This window comes from Marmota marmota, unplaced genomic scaffold, assembly GCF_001458135.2.
Source record: "Marmota marmota marmota unplaced genomic scaffold, marMar, whole genome shotgun sequence".
Classification (NCBI taxonomy): Eukaryota; Metazoa; Chordata; class Mammalia; order Rodentia; family Sciuridae; genus Marmota; species Marmota marmota.
In genome coordinates, this window is record NW_026000196.1 from 17,630,019 (window position 1) to 17,652,230 (window position 22,212).

At 38.2% G+C, this 22,212-nt stretch overlaps 1 protein-coding gene across 7 annotated transcripts in view; it reads right to left on the reverse strand.

Annotated features, from left to right (window-relative positions):
• Positions 1-22,212, reverse strand: part of LOC107148465 (ceramide synthase 3) — a 162,091-nt gene that overhangs the window by 120,724 nt on the left and 19,155 nt on the right. Inside the window, exon 1 of one of the 7 annotated variants that reach the window (XM_048790361.1) lies at positions 101-964. The exons of 4 other annotated variants lie outside the window; for them this stretch is intronic. Coding sequence is in view for 1 of the 3 variants with exons in the window: in XM_015493127.2 (XP_015348613.1) it covers positions 19,465-20,344 (880 nt within the window). In the remaining 2 variants the exon portion in view is untranslated. Of the gene's footprint in view, positions 1-100; positions 965-16,751; positions 20,345-22,212 lie in introns of those variants that run through there. 2 more of the 7 variants (XM_048790360.1, XM_015493127.2) reach the window with 2 other exon arrangements.

Below are 22,212 nucleotides of genomic sequence, written 5' to 3' on the forward strand. Positions count from 1 at the left end.
CCCCCCCCCCCCCCACACACACACACAGAGTCAAGGCCACCTTGTATGGAAGTTCTCAAGTATTAACACCACCAACCAACGAGGTAGAGACAGTGCCTACCTTTTGGAAATGTCAATCGACAAAAGATGCCCCTTGCTTGTGAAGAGCAGTTAGAGAGAAGTTTCCAGCATTGCAGCCAGCTTTGTTCTCATCGGAGAGCAACACACCTCATCTATGTGTAAGCTCTGAAATTCTTTCAGAGACCCACCCTCGAAAGTTGCAAGTCAAGATTTCTGACTGAGGATAATTGAGTGACGTGAGGCAAAGCTACTGGATGGCACTTTCAGGTTCTTCCTGATGGGATGTTACTTCCTGTTTCACCACTTGGAGAGGGGAAAACTGGAGTTCAGTCAGACACTGAATTACAAGCACATCATTTGCCTCGCAGTCATTAGTCAACCACGGAACAGGATGATTTCGCTGTTTATGTAAAAAGGAAGGGGCTTATGCCGCTGCAGAGAGAAACCTGAAACACTGGGCAACCCTGCGCTCTGCTCTCTGCTGGTTTGACAACTACTATACTCTCTAGAAGCCTGAGAATGCCAGCAGAACTTTTTGCCAACTAAATCACCACCACCACCACACCACAAAATTCATTCACTATGGAGTGTCAGTCCACAGAAATGGGATTTCTCCCCTTGATTCCTGGTAATGGGGAAAAAATTGCTTTTTTGAACTCTATATCATCCAAAAAGTAAAACTGTCTGGAAAACTATTTTTTTTTTTAAGAACAGTGGAAAGTAATTTGCTTTTGTTTCAGTCCCAAAGACTAGTCACCACAGACAAAGACAAGCGCATTAGTATCAAGAAATAAACATTGTCTCTGTGTGCTTGAAGTACTTCAATTTCAAAGGCAAGTGTGTGTGTGTTTTAGAGTGTTTATTTACAATGTTGTACCTCTTGGGACCATTTTCACTTTCTCTTGCTGAAGATGAAACAACTCTGAGCTTGGATTATTTAAAAGTGCTTTGACAAGTGAGAAAGCCTCAACAAGTTGATTCAAGTATCACTTGTAAACCAAATATAGTGTCCTAGGTTCAGGCAGCTCCGCCTACTCAGAAAGCCCGATTCAAAGATCTCATTAGCCATCTTCCACTGCTAAGGACTTTTTTCTTTTTCTGTCGGCTGATAGATGACAGCAAATTTTAAAAGGACTGCAGATAGATACCAGTATCAACTCCATTGAAACTCTGAAGTTCCTCAAATTTTGCTAATGAATTTAGATCAAACAAAGAGGACTGGTAAAAGCCCCTTCAACACTAGCTCACTCTACTCTTCCCAGTCTGCCTTTTTCTTCACAGACTCCTTTTTCTCTTAAGGAGTTCATGGATTTGAAAAAAAAAACATTAGATAGAAGGGTGGAACTTTCAGTGATTGGTTACTAAAGCTGGTAGGTTGTCAATCAGGTCTTGATTATTCCTTGCCAAGGACTGGAAAATCTCCTTGGCTTCCCGACATGGTCTTCCAAGTTCTGGTCCACTTTTTCCAATTGCCCCTAGCTTATCTTCTTAATTACACCCCCTCCCCCTTCTCATTCCTCTTTCCCCTGCTGACAAGTCTCTACCAGCCACCTTCCTCCTGTAAGATCAAGACCAAACTCCGGAGCATGACACTGCCTGGTTACAACCTAAGGCTTCAGGTCTCCTTTTGCCCCTTCTGGCTGTGTTTCAGGCAAAAGGATCTGGCAACTTTCAAGCCCTTGGTACCTGCTGCTTTTTCTGTCTTCTCTGACTCCTCCAGCTTTTCAAACAATACTCCAAATTGTGAGCACCCCACATTCACTGGGGAAGAGAATATTCCTGAACCCTATTCAGATTCCTTTCCTCAGACTGAAACAAGCTAAAAGATTACTATAGAACCATCTTTAAAAATACGTTTTTAGTCAAATGTATAATAAAATACATGTTATCTGACAATGAAATATAATGTTCAAATAAAATAGGAACTATTTATTTACACAAAGTTCAATGCCTCCTATACAATCTAAAGATCTCATTAGTATCTACTATCTTTTTTTGTTTTTGTTTTTGGAGAGGGGAACTGAACCCATCACATGCTAAGCATGTGCTCTACTGCTGAATCACACTCCCAGCCCTATCTATCATAGTTCTTGGATTACCGTCAAGGTGTATTTCCTCCTTTTTCAGGAAACAATTATGAACGGGAGACCATAGCACAATCCATGCTAGAGGAAGGAAAGTGAGGAATTCTGCGGGTTGGCTGAAGACCTCAGTGAGAGCTATGGGTCTATGTGTCAGCCTTCTGTGTTTCCTACAGCTCCTCTGATGAAGATAACCTCAAGGCACAGAGGCGAAAACAAGTATGAATATGATTCTTTCAGAATTCTTTTTGTCTTTTGCATTTATCAGTTCATTGCTAATAGAAAAGAGAGCTCCTGGAAGTATCATGGAAAAAGCAAGATGCATGCAAAGTTGTCATTTCTTCTGGGTAATACTTAACTGTATTGTTATGAGAGAACTTCAGGAGTAAGTGGAAACATTCAATCAGTTATATGTTAAATCCTCAATAGGTATTTAGTCATTAAGTCAAACCATTAGAATGTTAAACATTTATTGCATTTAAAAAAGTAAATATCACACCTCTGACCAATGAAATGTAGATAGTTAAGTGTGACATTGGAGTGATTTTGTGGGAACAAAAAGGAACATATTACAAAACGGCTATTTTTGTACACAGAGAAAACTGGATATTAAATGTTATTGAAGTGAGTTATGTTTGAAGTACCTGCCTACCTGGTTCATTTTTTCTTAGTAAAATAAAGGAGAGAAATAAGAGTGAAATAATGGAGGTGCATTAAGTGGATGGGAAGCAAACCCACTCAAGATTCTGGAGGGCCACTTAGGAACTCAGAAGAGGTAAAAGAGATTAAGCAGGATGCAGGGAAATGGACTCTGGGCCCCTGAAGGAAGAGAACTAGATATCATGCCAAACACTCCACTAGCCAAAAGCAAAGGTACACAGCTGCCTAGAGTACAGACACAGAAGGAAAGAAAGTAGGGCAGTTTCTGATTGTCTAAGCTGCATGTTATATTTTGAGCCAATCCTTAATCAAACTTTCTAGAGAAGAAAAAAAAAAATAAGTTAGAATTGACCTGTGTTTTCCTCAAAGAAAGGAATCCCTTCCAACCAACTAAATGTATAGTTTTGACCATATTGTTCTTACTGAGCAAGGCAAATTTTCTGAGTGTTTACTGTCAACAAACTCTATTTCCTTCTAATGTTCAATCTTATTTTCACAGACTTCAAATGCTAAGGTTTGCTCACAGACAGAAATTTTATATCAAAAATGCTACTAAACTATGTATACTTTAATAGGTGGGTGGGGAAACTCCTAAGGGACATAATGAAACAAATGTTCTCACAAATGGTCCCCACCATCCTGGGAATTGCTAAGGAACTTGCCTTAGATGTCTTTATGGTGTTGGTACATTTTTATGCTCAAATACAATTGAGGAGATGGACTCTCATTTAACACTTCATGTCCCACCTTCATGAAAACACAAGCTGTAGCTTTTAAATGAGAAGCTAAGACTACATAATATGGAATCAGGAAAAAGAATGGGCAGATAAAGTTTTCATCACCCCAAATAACTAATCCCATGTTTGTCTCAGACCATAAGCAGATCTTGGTGGGGTCAGCATCTGTAATCCCTTTATCCAATATTGTGTAAGGCATCTCAGTAAAGGGACTTATGAGAGTTGCATCAGCACTAGACAGGTAGGAAGAAATAGGAGGTAAAGGGGAGATTAGTGTTCAAATAAATATTTGGGCTCTCCATGCTATGTCATATGTGAATAAGACAAAGAAACAAAATACATCTTATTCATTCATCCAAGATATATATTGTACAAGATGCTTGAAATACAAAGATGAATACAATGTCATTGGCCTCCTAAATTATGATCTAGCTTTCTCTTCCTCCTGTTCCACCTCCTATCCCATACCCTACTATGCCACCTGTTAACAAACAACTGGGAGAACTGCTGGGGAAACTGGAGACATCCAAGAATGGACCATTATTCATTCATTTTGCATTTATCAGTTCATTGCTAATAGAAAAGAGAGCTCCTGGAAGTATCATGGAAAAAGCAAGATGCATGCAAAGTTGTCATTTCTTCTGGGTAATACTTAACTGTATTGTTATGAGAGAACTTCAGGAGTTCAGGCTGAATCTCTGATGGGATTTTTAAAGTAGGCTGAAGCACCCTACGAAAAACACAAGCGAGGCTATATGTTGTGGTGTCAGCCAGCTAAGACCCATTTCCAAGAACAAGACACTTGTACCTTCTGCCTTAACAAAAGATTTGGTTACTCTAGCACAAGAGAAATGTGAGCTTGAGGTCAGGGTGCAGGGCTTTGGCTGTTTAGCCGGCTCAGTCATTCTGATCATTTCCATGCTTTCTCAAGGGAAATGTCAACACACTTCCTCCTCTCCATTACTTTTGTGCTGCTGAAGCAGTGATGGTGAACTGGACATCACAGGAGTGACCAGGTGACCAACAGTGGTGTTGAGATATATTCCAATCTTAGGAGGTTGTTTCCTTTGTTTTTTTGCTCCAAGAAAGAGGGGAAGAGAAAGAGAGAAAGAGAGGGAGGGAGGGAGGGGGGGAGAGAGAGAGAGAGAGAGAGAGAAAGCAAGTGCTGCCCTCCTGCTTACCCCTACCAAGCAACCTCAAAACACAGCCTTCTTCGCTGGAGCAGCTACGCTTTTTTTTATTTTTATTTTTTCCTGTTGCAGCACTGGGGATTGAACCCAGGGCCTTGAGCATGCTAGGAAAGTGCTCTACCTCAGAGCCACACTCCCAGCCCAGAAGTTATGATTTCTTTTACAAGTTCCATTAAATTTAAACCTCTTTGACTGTTTATTTCCTAACCGGATGCCAGAATTGTGATCCCCACCTTATTCTCCATCATACCCCAATACTAAGCTGCCCCTCAGTGAACTAGGAGCTATTCTGGCTCTGACCTTGACTCATGCCTCATCTGTGATTTCTCCTTATCCAAGCTCCTGCCATTTCCTCTAGCACATTGCCTATCAAATCAACCTTTCTCTTTCTTGAATCTTTACACTTAATCACACCTTAACTTCATTTTATATGCAGCCCCATAGTACAACACAAATAGTATAACACAAATTACTTTTGTAATACCACTTGATCAGATGATGATGATGTGTGTGTGCGTGTGTGTGTGTGTTCATATGCACACACAGGCAGCCATGTGCCTTATTCCCAAGAGGCCATAAACCCTATGAAATCAGATCTTTTCCCAAAAATATTACAGGGTTTATAGAAGACATTTTATGTATATCATAGTATGAAAACGTACTCTTATCTGAGGACAGTATTATACTATTATTTTATCTGATGGTTATCCACTATCTCACCCTCTGTTTTAAGCTTTATATACTTTATTCTTTTGCTTTCCTTCTTCCATGATTTTAAATATTTTTTAGTTGTCAATGGACTTTTTTTTTTTTTTTATATGTGGTGCTGAGAATCGAACCCAGTGCTTCACACATGCTAGGCAAGCCCTCTACCACTGAGCCATAACCCCAGCCCTTTTCCATGATATTTAATTCAATCAACAATTATAGGAAACTTTCAGTGAATAAGACAGATGTGGTTCCTCCTTTCTACTTACTTAGAGTCTACAGCTTTGGCTATGGCTGGAAAAAGCAAGCCCATTCCCTTGAATGGGGGCAGTCACCCACTCTCCCTCTGCTGGAGATTATCAACAGGTCAACTGTGCTTCCTGGCAAGTATGAGGGGTCCAATACTTTAGAAGGCATTAAAGGATACGAACAAAACACCACATACGAGTTGATTATGATCTGTTTCTTACTAGCTTCTACTTAGAACTTAAACTAGGAAAAATAATCTTTTTTTGAAACTCTCTTGCATCAGGCTGGTTTTGAATTAGGAGTTCAGATGTCACCTAATCTGTTTCACTGTTGGGTGTTGTTGGAAAATGTTGCCTATAACAGGGATGATTTCTACTCACTTATCTCTTTTCTGATGGAGGCCTCATAGCTTCCATGAAACAATCCTATCAAAAACTATCTTCTCATCATATCGACCACGTGTAAAAATTAAGTATACTAAAAACTAATAATACATGCCACCATATGTTTAGATCAATATTTTGTGACTATAATGCTCATTCATTTAGACATGCATGGAGCTCCCATCACAGCCATTATGACCTCAGTAAGCATGGTTAAAATAAAAAATGGTTTGCTTGATCATGTTAAACTACTGCAGGGCCATTGAGCAAAATGGGATACTGGCCACTTACAACCAAATGTCTGCACTAAACAGAGGATAAATAGCATGGAGGGAAATTCTCTCCTAGAAATATAGTCCAAACTTTTAGCTATTTAAGTCCTCAAAATCAAAATTAACCAAGTCAATCAATAAGTAAAAATACAAAATATAAAATAATTATTATAATAATCATTAAATTGCCAAACTTTAATTTTTTTTTAATTTAACAAGGCTGAAATGGAATTATCTGTCAATAATAACAGTCTCAAGACTGTTATTCAGGTCCTAAATTTTCTGAGAAAAATAATGTAATAACTGGATCAGACCAGAAAATTCTTGAACTGTTCAACTTTTTAACTGGGTTTTGGCAGGGACAGTGTAAAGTGAAGCTCTTTGTATGGTCACACATGGCAATAGTAGAGGTGATCTTTAAGTCATGCATATTTTTATGGTAACAATGATGGCTTATGGCTTCCATAATCAGTAACCACCAGAGTGACTGATCTCACATATTGGAGCAATTCTGCCATTTCATTCCTTAAGTGTCAGGAATAATCTATAGTTAATGTGATGGATCAGACACCAAAACACATGCCATATTAATGTTATGTAAAGTCAATGTAAAACATGAAGTTAATTAGGACAAAAATACCATTTGACTCTTCTACATATCCAATGATATAAATAATTAGTATTTAAAGTAATCACTACTGAAAAGCCTCTTTGTATATATACATAACATATTTATCCTGGTCCAAACAAATAACTTAATTTTTTGTTGTAAACTACAGTAAGTACATTTTACATCATGAGTTAACATAAATGTGTGTGTGTGTGTGTGTGTGTGTGTGTGTGTGTGTATATATATATAAAGCTATTCTTATCTATGTTATTTATAATGTACTTTATTGTCTATATTACCTATTCTAGTTTAATCTGACTCCTTAATTTAAAAAACTTTGGTTTGGACCCACTAAGTTGATTTCATGACCTATTAGTAGGTGATGACACATGATTTACACTGTGTCATCAGCTGCTTTACATTTTATACAACTCCACATGTTACATGTCATTCTAGTTGATTTAAAGACATTTTCTTTTTGCAGGGGGATGCAGGTGCTAGACATTGAACCCAGGGCCTACCCCTGAGTCCCAGTCCCAAAAGAAAACTTTGGGTGAGCAGCAAATATCCAAGAGTGAGCTAGGTCTCCAAACTATGACTACAAACAAGACAGTGGGTATCTTGTTCATCTTTGAGACTCCAACACCCAGAATCTTAGTAGGTCCTAGGCACATACTGGGCCTTGATAACTTTGTTGAATTTTAGAATAAACAAAGGGTGTGTTTTTAATGTTTGTTTAGACTCATGGATTAAAGATATTAATTTTCACTCGCCCTACTTAAAGAAGGCTTTGTGGCCAGCGGTAACAAAGATGTTGGTGGCACACAGAGTCCAGTTCAGACCACCAGCCCACTTGCACACAGGCTCCAGGGCTCCCTGTTGAATGCCTCGGAACCCAGCAGACGTCTAGACTAGCTCTCTCCTTAACTAGATAGGGTTAATAACGTGCAGAAAAAAAATGGAGGTAACCCAGCCACCCTTCTTTCTACTCCGCATCACAAAAACCTGGGAAGGCAAAGCAAAGATGAAAAACCACTGGCCACCCAAGTCCTGAGACGTGCCTAACGGACTTTTTAAGGCTGACTATGTGAGGGCTGCAGTTAGAGGGGCGGTGACCCAGCCCCTGAGGACATGGCCTGCTGGGCCTGCTCCTGGTCAGAGGGTCCCAGGACCTGCGCTCGGCTTGTGAGGGGACAGAGACTCAGTCTTGGCCTGCGCGGGGACAGGGACTCTCAGCCTTGGTGGTGGTCTGAACCAGAGTGGGCAGGGCTGTGCCCTTGGCCAGGCCCCAGCTCATCCTTGGGTTTACCTTTCTCCTCCTGTCCTCAGGCCACGGAGCTTCCTCGAAGCCCACGAGGCGGTCGCACCCGTTGCATCCTGGGAGAGGCCCCAGGCCGGGCGCTGGACACGTGGGTGCAGGGAGACCCCAGCGGGTCAGGCCATGCGCCCAGGGGTAGCGGCTTCCTTTATGGCTGCTCTTTCCTGTTGGGTACTTTATCTGGGCCACACTCACCTTGATGAGCCAGTTGACTTGGTGATATGGGCTTAAAGGGGCTAAGCCACTAGCCTGGGCTGCTCAGCTAGGTGGCTTTGAAGCTGTTATGTTTTATGATTGGAAACCCAGAGCCATTACACAATCTCTTCAGAGGGCAAATAACATTGTAACTGGTCTACAGCTTCCCGAGGTAAGGGAAGGAAGGGGAAGGTTTTCTAGAATAATTCTTTTAGCATCCATGCACTCTCTAAGCTGGCAAGCCTTAGCAGAGATTTCTCATTAGAAGGCTGAATTAACAGGACAGACTGATAAATAGAAGTTAAACAAATGGAAGCTACTGCAAACATCTCCAGCAATGAAGTGAAGGGCTTATTTTCTGAATATTTGATTAAAATAAAAATCTATGAAAACTGGCACAGTGGCACACACTTGTAATTCCAGCTACTTGGGAGACTGAGTCAGAAGAATCACAAGTTTGAAGTTAACTCAGGCAACTCAGTGATCCTGTCTCAAAATAATTTTTTAAAAAGGGCTGGTGGGTGTAGTGTAGTTCAGTGGTAGGTCACCTGCCCAGCATGGACCATGCCCTGGGTTTGATTTCCCCAGTATCACCAAAAATAAATTTCTAAACAAATCCCCAGACAAACAGGTATATTTTCCAAATAATTAAAGGAGACAAATACAAATTACTAACAATCCATATGTAACCCAAGAGAAAACAAAGGAAACATCAAGAAAGAATAAAATAAGATGGAAAATATGGAATTTCGTGTATATGTGTGAGCTCGTGCGCCAGTAAAACTTGATCAAACAAGTGACAGGCTGTAGTTGCTGACCTCTGATATAGAGCCCAATGACAGGATGGGCATCAGGGAGTCTTGGCGGAGTGTTCTGATCCAGCTTCCACACTTCCTTGGATCTAATCAGGTAGTAGGAAAAGTAAAGAGCTCGTATCTGGTTTTCATTTCTACTAACATGGATTCACCTTTACAATAAAATTCATTTAATGTGTTCAATCTCAATATGTATTTGCCAAATGCCTCATTTCAGTATTTGGTTTGTATCTACATACAGCAAATATGTTAATTAATGATAAGAAAAATAATTTAAAAGGCTAACTACATGTATGCTATGCTTCAATGAAAAGCTGATTGCATTTATAATAAAAATTCCATTTGTTATGTGCTGCTTTTAAGTGATCAAACTAATCATACTAAAACATTCAGATTAAAAGTGACACAATATCCAGGTAGAATCTGAAAGCCTCATCCCAATGCTCTTTTCTCTAGATACTACAGTGTTTCTTTTCCCCTCCCTCCCTCCCTCCCTCCCTTCCTTCCTTCCTTCCTTCCTTCCTTCCTTCCTTCCTTCCTTCCTTCCTTCCTTCTTCACAGCTCAAGCAGCAGAGCCAGGTGGACACTACTGACTGCATAAGGGTTCCAGCATCATCTGTTTTACATACCACTATTCCAAATGGCATGCTGCTGTGTTTGTGAATCCAATCTCCCACAGTGGGTATGTCACCACTGACCTACAACAAATTGAAATGACACATTGTCTCTGGAGGTGGCTCTTTGTCATCCTCCATAGCAGACTATTAAAGAACTAAATAAGCAGCACTGTTTACTTTTCACAATGCTGTTAAAAAAAAAAAAAAAAAAGCCTCTGATGGAATCCTGGAGGTTGCTCTCTCCTTGCCAATCCAGGAAGTACATAGTGCTCATTTCAGATCTGTTTCCAAATCCCCACCTGGAGATGTGTTGGCATGCTCTTTTGTCCATATAGGCTTTTCAGAGACTGCAGCTATTTCTGATTATTCCCAAATATTCTCTGATTCCATTATTAATTTGTAATAAAATTCACCTGTACAGGGGAGAAGTTGTTGCTAATTAATTTTATTTTCCAGTTAATCAATGACCTTCCCATCTGGGTGATCATCAGATCATTTATTGGGCATGTTAAAAGTGAAATGTAATTAAGAGGGCACATGCCAGGGGCTGAAGCTATAGTACAGTGGTAGAACAGTTGCCTAGCACACATGAGGCCCTAGGTTCAATTCCCAGTACCTGCTCCTTCAAAGAGACCACGTACCATATCCAAGCAAGGAATACTAAATGTAGCAAAAATGATTTACTTGTCACAATCTAGTAGGTAAAGGAAACCTCTTCTTTATCATGGAGAAAACTAGCAAAATCATGAAAACAAAAGTTAAAGACAATTTACAGGAAAAAGAATAGAGAAAAATCCAATTCTGTTTTATGCAAGTAGGCTCTACTACTCATTGTGTTCTACAGAAAACAAAGATACCCAGTAAGCCTGGTGCAGTGATGCATTCCTGTAATCCTAGTTCCTCAGGAGGCTAAGGCAGGAGGATCACAAGTTTGAAGCCAACCTCAGCAACCTAGAATGTGTCTCAAAGTAAAATATAAAAAGGGCTGGGGATTTAGCTCAGTTTATAGAGAACCTGTGAGTTCAATATCCCTGTACTGGGGGAAAAAGATAAACCTAAATGGTGATGCTCTGGAAAAACTGCCCTTCATTATAAGGTATTAAATAACTTAAAAAACAAAGTCACTAGCAATCACAAATGTACACTTGTGTGTTTACTTTTCCTGGACTTCAAGAGAGAATTGTGTTTGGTGGGAGACTTAGAACACTTAAAAAACACACAGATATGCAACTCAGCACTACTAGAAGTGTTTTTCACAGAAACCTAGTATTTTAAACCCTACCACCTTGCCTTCCATGATTAAGTAGGCTCTTGACAAGGATATTGGAAGGAAAGGAAATCCATATATCACATGCCATTTCTCAATGCTTCCAAGTACCAGAGAACTGTACTTTGAAAACAAAATTCCTGAAAAGGAAAATCACAAGCAACCCAGGCTATGTACAACATGTATTTTACCCAATGCACTAAGCAACTAGTCTATAGTTTAATCTACACTTGGCATAGCTCATGGTCAACCGCAAATTTAGAAAAGGATCACTGTTGGTTTTTCCTGTGCCTTACATAGTAACTACACTAGTGAGCTTCGCAATAGGAAGTGATATACTGTGATAACTGTAAAGGCTTTGGTCTGATTATTTCCTTAGAATAATCAGAAAAATTTTGAATTTGTTTGCTGCTCTGATCTATGAAAACATAGTTAAGACATTTTAATTAAATACAATTTTAAAATGACCATTTTAATAAAGCAAGGCAACATTATAGGCTGTCATAAGTGATGTTCGATATTTAGGTCATATATCCAAATATCTGGGCAGACCAAGTCCGCCAAATGTGGCACCAGTGGGTTATATTATGCATTGGTGGGTGTGGGCCCAGCACGTACCCAGGAAGAGGTGGGAGGATGGGCAGCAGGTCAAATCAGTTTATAGGGAATCCTTTTCATACTTGTGAACTGAACATCTTCAGTGATCATTATAAAAACTGTTTCTGACTTGGATGGCATTGTTTCCAGCCTTTCTGTCATTCCAAACATGCCACCAAAAATTCCAGTATTCAGATGGTACAGAAAACACTAGTTGAAAATCACTGTCCCTGTGGTTTCTCCCTTCTACCTTGCACAGCACATTTGGGTCCAACTAAAAGTGCTCTCTCAAGTGCACCAATGCTTCAAATACTTTGCACCTAATAGTGCAAACCTTCAGTAGCTTCTCAGACCTGATCCTACTGTTCCTCTCCTCATTTCCTTCTAGTATTTCTGGTTTGCCTGCTGTCCAAATTTCTTTCATTTTCCTTCTTCTATCCAGGCTTCTATATATACCCTTTTCTATATATACCCTCAGGGATTATGATTTTCATAATATCTATATACAAATGATGCCCATATTTTGTTCTAACATTGCCCTCCTGATATTTAAAAGATTTGTCTGCTGGATATCACCATATGTCACAGTGCCTTTAGTCACTCAGGTGAAAACAGATCTCATTTTCTTCTTCACAAGGCATTTTACTTCATTTATAAATAAAATAGCAGTAGCAGCATCCTAGCTATGCAAGGGAAAAATGGCTCCTTGTTTCAGGTGGATTCTCCTTCCTTTGTAAAATTTAATTTTTTTTCCAGTTGTATTTGTAGGCATTGTTTAAAGACTCAAAGTCTTTCAATTCTGGAGAATTTTCATAAATTTCTTTTGTACTTTTCCTCTTCCAGTCCTTATCCTACTTTCTCAATTATTGAAACTCATCAGCTGGTCCCTAGATTTTATCATTTCTTCATCCCATTTTCTAATTTCTTTGTCCCATTTCTAGACTTTCTATATTTCCTCAACTTAATTGTATAAATTTCTAAATCAGTTTTGCATTTTTGCTACTCTAAGAAGTATTTTTCTTCAATTGTTAAAATGTAATGTTCTTTACAATCTCTTACTCTGAGGATATGATAGATTAACTTCTTCCTGTTTAATGTTTCATGTTTGTTTTGGCCTCAGCTTTTCATATCTGTACTCCCTACTCCCCACCCCATGCCTGACAATCCTCCATTTTTCAATCATTTGTAAGAATGGGGCACTTACATCTCTACACAGGGTGAGGTTTGCAACTGTGAGCTTCACAGTAGGGTGACTTGGCTAAATAATTTCTTTGGGGGTCCCCCTCCCCTTCCTATGTCAATATCTTTAGATATTTTCTCTTGGCTTAATTAGATTTCCCAGAAGTGTCTCTTCTAGGCTCTTGTCTGCAATTAGAAGTGTTCTGGGAACAGGAGTTGGGAGAATGCTGGAGAGGGAAGTCGTTTTCTCCTGAGTCCCTCTGTTTCATTCTATTATTCCTATTCTCAGCTGTATCTGGTGTCTCCCTGATCCAAAGATTCTCTGGTTTACTCTCTTTGGGAAATAGGCTTCTAATCTGCTAAGTTTTTTTTTTTTTTCTTTCTTTTTTGCTGGGGGGCGGGGGGAACAGTGAATAGAGCTTTAGCTACACAGAATAGGGCAGGAGATTGTTTCTTGAACAGACTTTCCAGCAGATATTGCTTAACAACTGTGTGGTGCTCTCTAAACTCCTGAGCCTTCAGGGGATCCACCATGTTAATCAGGCTGCTTTTCAGCTTTCCCTGTATCAGACTGAGGATTTAGTTTTCTTGGGTCTGCTAAGTCAGTTATTAATCATCTACTTACCTTTTAACTTTCAAAATTGCTTCCTCCCTTTCTGTTTTGTCCATGTGTGTCTTGTTGCTCCTGATTTTTGTCTCTTTACTATGTCTTAGGGTATCTGGAGGGGGAGAAGTGGATGTGATTGATATTCAGCTGGAAGGCCCGAGTGTTTCCAATGTCCTGGATTCAAAGGACTTCTATAGCAGATTCTTGCCAATCTTCCTGTTTGTTCATCTAGTCACTGTATTTCATGGAAATTACTTTCTTTCTTTACTCAAAAATCTCATCAGCTCTCCACTGCCTAGAATAGTCAAAATTTCTGAGTGTGGTCTTGGATAATCTGACCTTAGGATACTTTTCTAGTATAGGACTCATTACACCATCATTCACCCATATCCAAAACTGCAACAATTTTAGTTTCAACAATTTAGTTTCAATGGTATCCATCACTTTCTGTCTTAAGGAAAAGGAATAAATTATGGAAAGGAGTGTGAGAAGACACTGGAACCAGACTACCTAGCTTAACTTAGCCATTAACTTAGCTCTACCACTTTGCCAATTGGATGATCTTAGGCAAGTTGCTTAATCTCCTCATCTGCAAAACAGAGCTCATAATAGCACTCACCTTCTAACATTACCATAGGGATTTGCAGAGCACTTAGAACAGTGGCTGGTATTTGGGAAATGCAATCTAAACATTACAATTACAATTCCCCACACATCTGTCTCCCATAGGAAATTATTAAGCTCTTAGAGAAAAATTTCATTTATTCAACATGTTTGGTGTACTTATGATGTGGCAGTTGTTAGCCAATGGGGACAACGTTAAAAAAAAAAAAAAAAAACTTGGCAAATGGGAAGACTGTTGAATAATGATTCAAACAGAATGTGACAAATGCTATACTCCAGGAAAAAAGAATAGTGCAAAAAGTGCAGAGACTACAAAGCAAGTAAAATCTAATGGTCCAGGACAGATGGGGAATTCTTTCTGACCTAACATTTGAGACGGGGCATGAATGAATATGTAGGGCAAATGCTGTGTTGCTAAGAACCATGGCAGGGAAGAACCACAGGTGGGGCTGAAAAGACAGGCTGGGGCCCATTGCAGAAGTCTGCATGTCATTGTCTGGTGAGTGTTTGTCAACCTCACCATCCTAATACAATGGGTGTGCCACATGTTACTAACAATAGATGAAATGTGGCTACCTGACATTGTAAAAATAAATCAGGACACACTCCCAGGGTCTAAGAAAAGAAGCCAGACACAAAAGAATACATACTCTAGGATTCCATTTACATAAAAGTAAAAAAACCAGGTAAAGCTAATTGATGTTTCCTCCATTCAGGATATAGCTGTCTTTAAGGGTGGATAGTGACTGGAAGAAGAACTAAGGGGGACTTCTGGGTACCACTAGTGTGTTTTGACTGGGGTGCTGGTTCCACTGTCATGCCATTTCCGAAAATTCAACATTCTGTATACTCACGAACAGCTTTTCCGTGTCTTTTATGCTTCAAGTTAAATAGAGTATATTCATGACACTTTATGCTAACTTGCTTTTTATTGGGAGAAGGATTACAGATGGCCCTCTGGGAATCCCCTGGGAGCTCACTAGGTAGATAAATATTGCTCATTACATGTTCCTTTATGGCCTAATCTGAGAACAGCTTGTGGATGCTCTAAAAAACCAAGTATAGTCACCATATAACCAAGGGTCACCTTCAGCAACAGCAGGGCTTGGCATGTGTGTAATGAACTAACGTGCACTCAAAAGTCAGTTACACACTTGGCACTCCTGCCAGATTGCTTTCCCCTCATTTTATGTACAATAAAGACGGTGGTTTCTTATTAACCTTATAAAGAAATGTAGGCGCAAAACACATCTGCATTTGTAAAAGTTATAATTCATTCAATATTTATGTATCCTAGGGAACATTTTTTTCTCAAGTTTTTTATTAAAAAAAATTTTTTTAACCCAGTTACAAGCAAAAGAGCACAAAAAGATACGATAAGTCAAATCCATTTCAGATCTCTCTCGCAAGGTAACTACTGTGTTCTCTCTCTCTCTCCTCTCTCTCTCCCTCTCTCTCTCTCTCACACACACACACACACACACACACACACACACATATTTTGGGGGTAGTATTGAGAATTGAACCCTGGGCCTTGTACATGCTTGGTAAATGTTCTACCACTGAGCTACATTTCCAGCCCCTTTTATTTTGGGGGGACAGGGTCTCTCTAAGTTGAAGAAGCTAGCCTAAGCCTAGCTTGCAAACCTCCTGCCACAGTCTCCTGAGGTCACAAGCATGCACCACTATGCCTGGCTTCTCTTACACATTCTTAAATACACATTTTGTATGGTCATCCCTCTGTAGTATGGATTCAATCATAATAGATTGAAAATATTTGAAAAAACATTACATCTGTACTGAATGTATATAGACTTTTTTCTTGTCATTATTTCCTAACACAGTGTACATAGTATTAGGTATAAGTAATCTAGAAGGCTGTGGGTAGGATATGTGCAAATAGTATGCCATTTTATATAAGGGACTTAAATACCTGTGAATTTTGGTATCTTGGCAAGGTGTGTATGGATGGTGTAGGTACTGAAACCAACTCTCTGTAGATACCAAAGGATGACTATATAAATACATGGATGTGTATTACTTCTGCCCCACTACTTTTCTAAATAAATGGGTGCCCATTATATCCATCTATTTTTACAGGAGATGTTTCATATCTATAAGCATGGATATACTCATTCTTTTCACAGGTATACATTCCAATGATATTTCAAGTCTTTTGTGTTTTACAATGTGGCATTGAACATCCTTGAAATCACATTCTTTGATGTGCTTTTTAAGTTATGATAGAGCCAAGCATAGTGGCATATACCTGCAGTTCCTGATCCTCAGGAGGCTGAGGCAGGACAATCACTTGAGTCCAGGAGTTCCAGATCAGCCTAGGCATTTCAAAAAATAAAAATATTAAAATAAATAACTTATGGTAGAAACTGAATGAATGTGTATTTTTACTAACAGTGTACTTTTAACAAACTTTTTGACCTCTGCATTTCTATTTGATTAACATGGGCACCTCATTATTTTAATTAGCAATATTCTATTCAGTTCCACTGACCTCTCTATTTCTACCTTAATAAATATTAAACTGTTTTGATTACCATATATAATCAATATTAAATCAAATATTAATCAGAAGATAAACTTTAATGTCTAGTAGATTAAGTCTTCCTTATATTCCTTATATTTTTCTACAAAGGGGACTTTGTTACAGAGTATTTTAAGGACATCATTTTAGATTGCTTTAATGACAGAGTCACCAGCATAACACAGTTGCTGCTCATATTACACAAATCTAATAAACATAAGAAAAAATCCATGTACTGCTTCTGTTCAGAAAGACAGAATTATACATACCACAATAATTTTAAATCAGAAAATTACCTGATTAGAAAAAATTTTTAGAAGAATCACATTTAAAAGCTGGAGGCATCACAATGCCTCACATCAAAACACACAGCAAAACTATGGTAATAAAAGCAGCATGGGACTGGCACACAGACCAATGGAACCCAATAGCAACTCCACAAATTAATCCACATGTTTACATCCAATTGACTTTCAACAAAGGTGCCGAGAACAGTTATTGAAGAAAGGATAGTCTTTTTAATAAATGATAACTAGAAAAACCGAACATACATATTTAGAAGAATTTAGAAGAATGAAACCCCTACCTCTTACCACATGCAAAGATCAATTCACGATAGAGCAAAGACCTAAATGTAAGACTGGAAACTATAAACTACAAAAAAAAAAAAAAATAGGGGAAATGCTTTAGGATATTTTGGATAAGACCCCAAAAGCACATACAACAAAAGTGAAACAAGGGAAATAACTATACATCTGACAAGCGACTAATATCCAGAATACATAGAGAACACAAACAACAACAAAACAAACAAACAACAAAAACAAATAATTCAATTAAGAAAAATAGTCAAAATACCTGAAGAGATCTTTCTCAAAGAAAGACACACAAAATCCTAGAAACGAGGGTGGGTTGGGGAGGGCAAGGGCAAGAGGACTCAAGTTTGAGGCCAGCTTCAGCAATTTAGGAAAAAACTCCATAACTTAGTGAGATCCTGTCTCAAAATAAAAAGTAAAAGAACTGGGGATGTAGCTCCATGGTCAAACATCCCTGAGTTCAATCTCCAGTATTATTAGAAAAAAGAAGACATGCAAATGGCCAGCAGTATATGAAAAAATGTTCAACCTCTAAACATCAGAGAAATGCAGATCAAAACCATATGAGATAACATGTCACCCAAGTTAAAATGATTACTGTCAAAAGAGACAAAAAACAAAACCAGAAAAATAAACATTGGAGAGGATGTGCAGAAAACTCTTACACAGAAAAAGAAATATTGGAGAGGATGTACCGAAAACTCTTATATACTATTGGCAGGAATGTAAATTAGTACAGCCATTATGGAACATAAACAGTATTGAGGTTCCTTAAAAAATTGAAAATAGAACTACCATATAATCCTATCATTGGGTATATAGCCAAAGGAAATGAAATCAGTATATCAAAGAGATACTTGCATGCACATGTTTATTGCAATATGGTATACAATAGCAAAGATATGTAGTCAATTTAGACATCCATCAATGAAAGAATGCATTAGAGGTATATTATATATGCACAGTATACACATAATGAAATATTTTCTCATTAAAAATAATGGAATCCTGTCATTTTTCAGCACCATGGATGGAACTAGAGGACTTTATATTAAGTGTAATGAGCCAGGACAAAGACAAATGCTGCATTTTCTCACTCTTGTGGAAGTTAAAGAAATTGATCACAAAGAAGTAGAGAGTAGAACGCAGGTCACTAGAAACTAGGAAAGTAGGAGGAAAGGAGGGACAGAGGTTGAATAATGAGTACCACAAAATCATTAGATGGGGAAATTGGTCTAATGTTCTACAGCACAGGAGGGTAATTATAGTCTACAACAACAAACATTTCAAAATAAGTAGAAAAGAAGAATTTAAAGGTTCACAACACAGAATTGATAATTTTGAGGAGTTGGAGATAGTAATTACCTTTACTTGCTCAATATACATTATAAACATGTATTCAATTATAATACTGTGCCACATAAATATCTACAAATATTATATGTCAACTAGAAATTTTTAAAAAACAATCACATTCATACAGTGGATCATGTTCATACAATAGACCTTCATTCCCCAAATCCATGTCCATCTGGAACCTGTAAGCATGATCTTATTTAGAAAAAGTTCTTTGCAGATGTAATCAAGTTAAGACAAGGTCATGCTGGATTAGAATGAGGCCTAATCCAATAACTGTTGCCCTTATAAAAGGGAAAATGGACATGGACACACATGCCATGCCAAGAGCAAGAGACTAGAGTAATGCAGCTACAAAGCAACGGACCTCAAAGACGGCTGGCAATACCAGAAGCAGGGAAGGTTTCTTCTCCAGAGCTTTGAGGGAAAGCACGACCATGATGACACCTTACTTTGGACTTACTGCCCTCCGAACTGAGAGAATACATTTTAGTGGTTTTAAGTTGTTAAGTAGGTAGTAATTTGTTATGGCAGCCCTAGGAAACTAATACAATTAACTGTCCCAAATTGTATATGCTTGAATCACCATCAATTTCAAGAGGCATACAATTATATCAAGTGATATGGCATTTGATGCATCTTTTCAGGCACTAGGCTGCTTCCAATAGGCAAAAAGAAAGACTTCATTTAGAAAACCCTTTAGTGGAGGTTTTTTTTTTGTTTGTTTGTTTTTAACTGTTATATCATGGAGACACAATTTATATTGAGGAAAACCAATTCATGAAGTCAAATGCTACTGTTTCACAAAGGGCTCACACTTTTACTATACAGTGCCTCTGTACTTTTTAGCAACTTCAAAAGTGCAGCTGGATTATATGGGAAGAGATTTCTCTTTTGCAAACGGCAAATGGCATCTTGTAGCTCTTTGAAGCATTTTATTATTCTATAAAATATTCTTGCATCAGAGACAGTGTTATTTGGGGCTGCTTCACAATCAATGAAGGAAGTAGTAGATTCCTTTGCAATCAGAGGCCATGATTGAGGCTCATGGTTAAATTCCTTTTTATCCCTGCTTAACCCAGCTGGGTCCTGAATTTTCTTAATTGCTTCTTGGTGTAAAGTTGTTTGTTCACTTTTTACTAAACACTGGTCTGTGGATTCTGCTTCAGAATCATCAGAGTCTTCATAATCTACCAGACTGTGAGACGCCTGGGGGGAAGACAGACTATGATCCCCCATGGTATGGGTTTCCTTGGATATCACAACCTGGTTCAGTGGTTCAGAAGAATCACCAGAAGCCCTGGGGACCCAAGCGTGTCCCTTTTTGTGACTATTAGGAGCAGTCAAATGATGAGGCAGTATGGGGTTGGTGCTTCTGTCTTGGACTAGTGAGGAGACACAACCACAAATATTTATGCCATATTGAGATTCAGATGCATCAAAGAACTTACAGATAATGAAAAAATTATCACAGTCTTTTTGCAGTAATTTTAAATACCTAACAAAATATTCAAGGAAACAGGTTTCTGATGAAATCAAAAAGTCAAGAAGAACTGTAGAATCAAATCCTATATTTTTTAGGAAGAATAAGAAAATACAGTGAGGATTATAACCATTTTCATGGGTGTGACGGATCCACATTTCCTTTTCTTGGGTCAACCTTTTGGTAGCCTCACATTCTCTGAAAATGAAGGTAATGGTGAACTCAGATTAATGACTTTTTATAAACATAACAGTTTTGACAGATTTAATTCACATGCCACATATTCACCTGTCACCTTACTTTTTAATCTACCCATAACTTTAAAAGAAAAAAGTTCAAAACCAATCCTTTTCCCCACAAACTCTAAGAGAATTTGACTTAATAAAACAAAGTCCACTGTCTTAGGCATTTCCACTTTTTGTCTGCCTAACAGAAGTCCTGCCATCCTTTATCCTGACATCAGAACCCTTCATTCTTTTGGGCAACCAATTCTATGTGGTAAGGTAGAGCTGGAACCTAAACCAGTTCCCCACTCTCCTCAGCAGAGGTGGGCAATTAACCCAGACTGACCCATCAGTGCACTCATGCTCCTTGCTGGCCACAATGATTGGTTCTGAATATGGGACTCAAGTGAGCTATTCAGATCTCTGCTGGGATTTTTACTTGAGATATGAAAGGTGATAATTCTAAGACTGAGGTAAACCTGATGAGCTGCTAGTAGCTCATAAAATATTCTTGCTTTGGAGAATATTCAAAAAGAAAGACTTCATTTAGAAAACCCTTTAGTGGAGGTTTTTTGTTTGTTTGTTTTGTTTTTAACTATTATATCATTGAGACACAATTTATATTGAGGAAAACCAATTCATGAAGTCAAATGCTACTGTTTCACAAAGAGCTCACACTTTTATTACACAGTGCCTCTGTACTTTTTAGCAACTTCAAAAGTGCAGCTGGATTATATGGGAAGATATTTCTCTTTTACAAATGGCAAATGGCAAATGCCTAAAATTAATTCAGAATTGTGAGATACCAAAAAGGAGAAGTAACTGATGACAATTTAAATCCTTGATGCCAACTAAATCCCTTAAGAACTCCTCATAGTGAGCCAATAAATCCTTTGTTTGTTTAAATCAGTTTGAGTTGATTTCCATCATTTACCACCAAAAAAATCTTTAATATAACTACATATTTTTTGAAAGTATGTATGCCATAAGTATATGCCGTTAAGGACACTGAACTGAAATGAACAGAGAAATTCACATATAAAGCAAATTTAATTCAGAGGCTTCCTCTTTCTTAAGAAGTCAACTTTGAATACAATTAAGATATGCTCTTATAGGCCTGTGCATTTTCAGTATGAATTTTTATTTTACCATTTTTGAGCCTAATTCAAATCATATGCAGGAATTTTGTGTTCTTGATTAGAACCTTTTGAAAATTGGCCTCAAACACTTGGTCTGAAAGCAGCCACTGCCAGCAGTGTCATAACACAGCAAGTACTGGCAGCACAACGCTGCACCGCCGATCATTAGTGAGAAATCCCTTTCTCCCAGGCCAAGAAAGAAATGGAAATAAAGCAAATACTTTAGGGTTTTAATAAAGCAGAGCAGAAATGGTGGAAAAGGTCATCAGTTATTAATTTCATAAGCAATTATAGATATTTGCCACAAGAAGATATTGCTGTTAAGTGCAGCTGTTTTAATAAAGTAGAAACAGAGTCAGTATGAAATGTCACCAGTAACAAAATTCAAAATTAATTTTACATACTTGCCTTAAGAAGGTATAAGTTAAAATGTGGCTATAGATTACAGTGAAACTGTTCCTTTGATTATTTATAAGTCAGTACTTATTTTTATAAAGGAAAAAAAATATCTTACAGAAGTTTTATACAGAAATGTAAGTCTCAGAGGTGAATAATGATCATACCCATCAAATGTGATTCACAGAAGTGAATTAGCTTACCCCTAACTACACAGGTAAAGCAGACATGCAGACTATATAGGAACCCAGGTTTTCAGATTCCAGCCTAGTTCTACATCCCTGCCCAGTCTGCCAAGTTATCATAA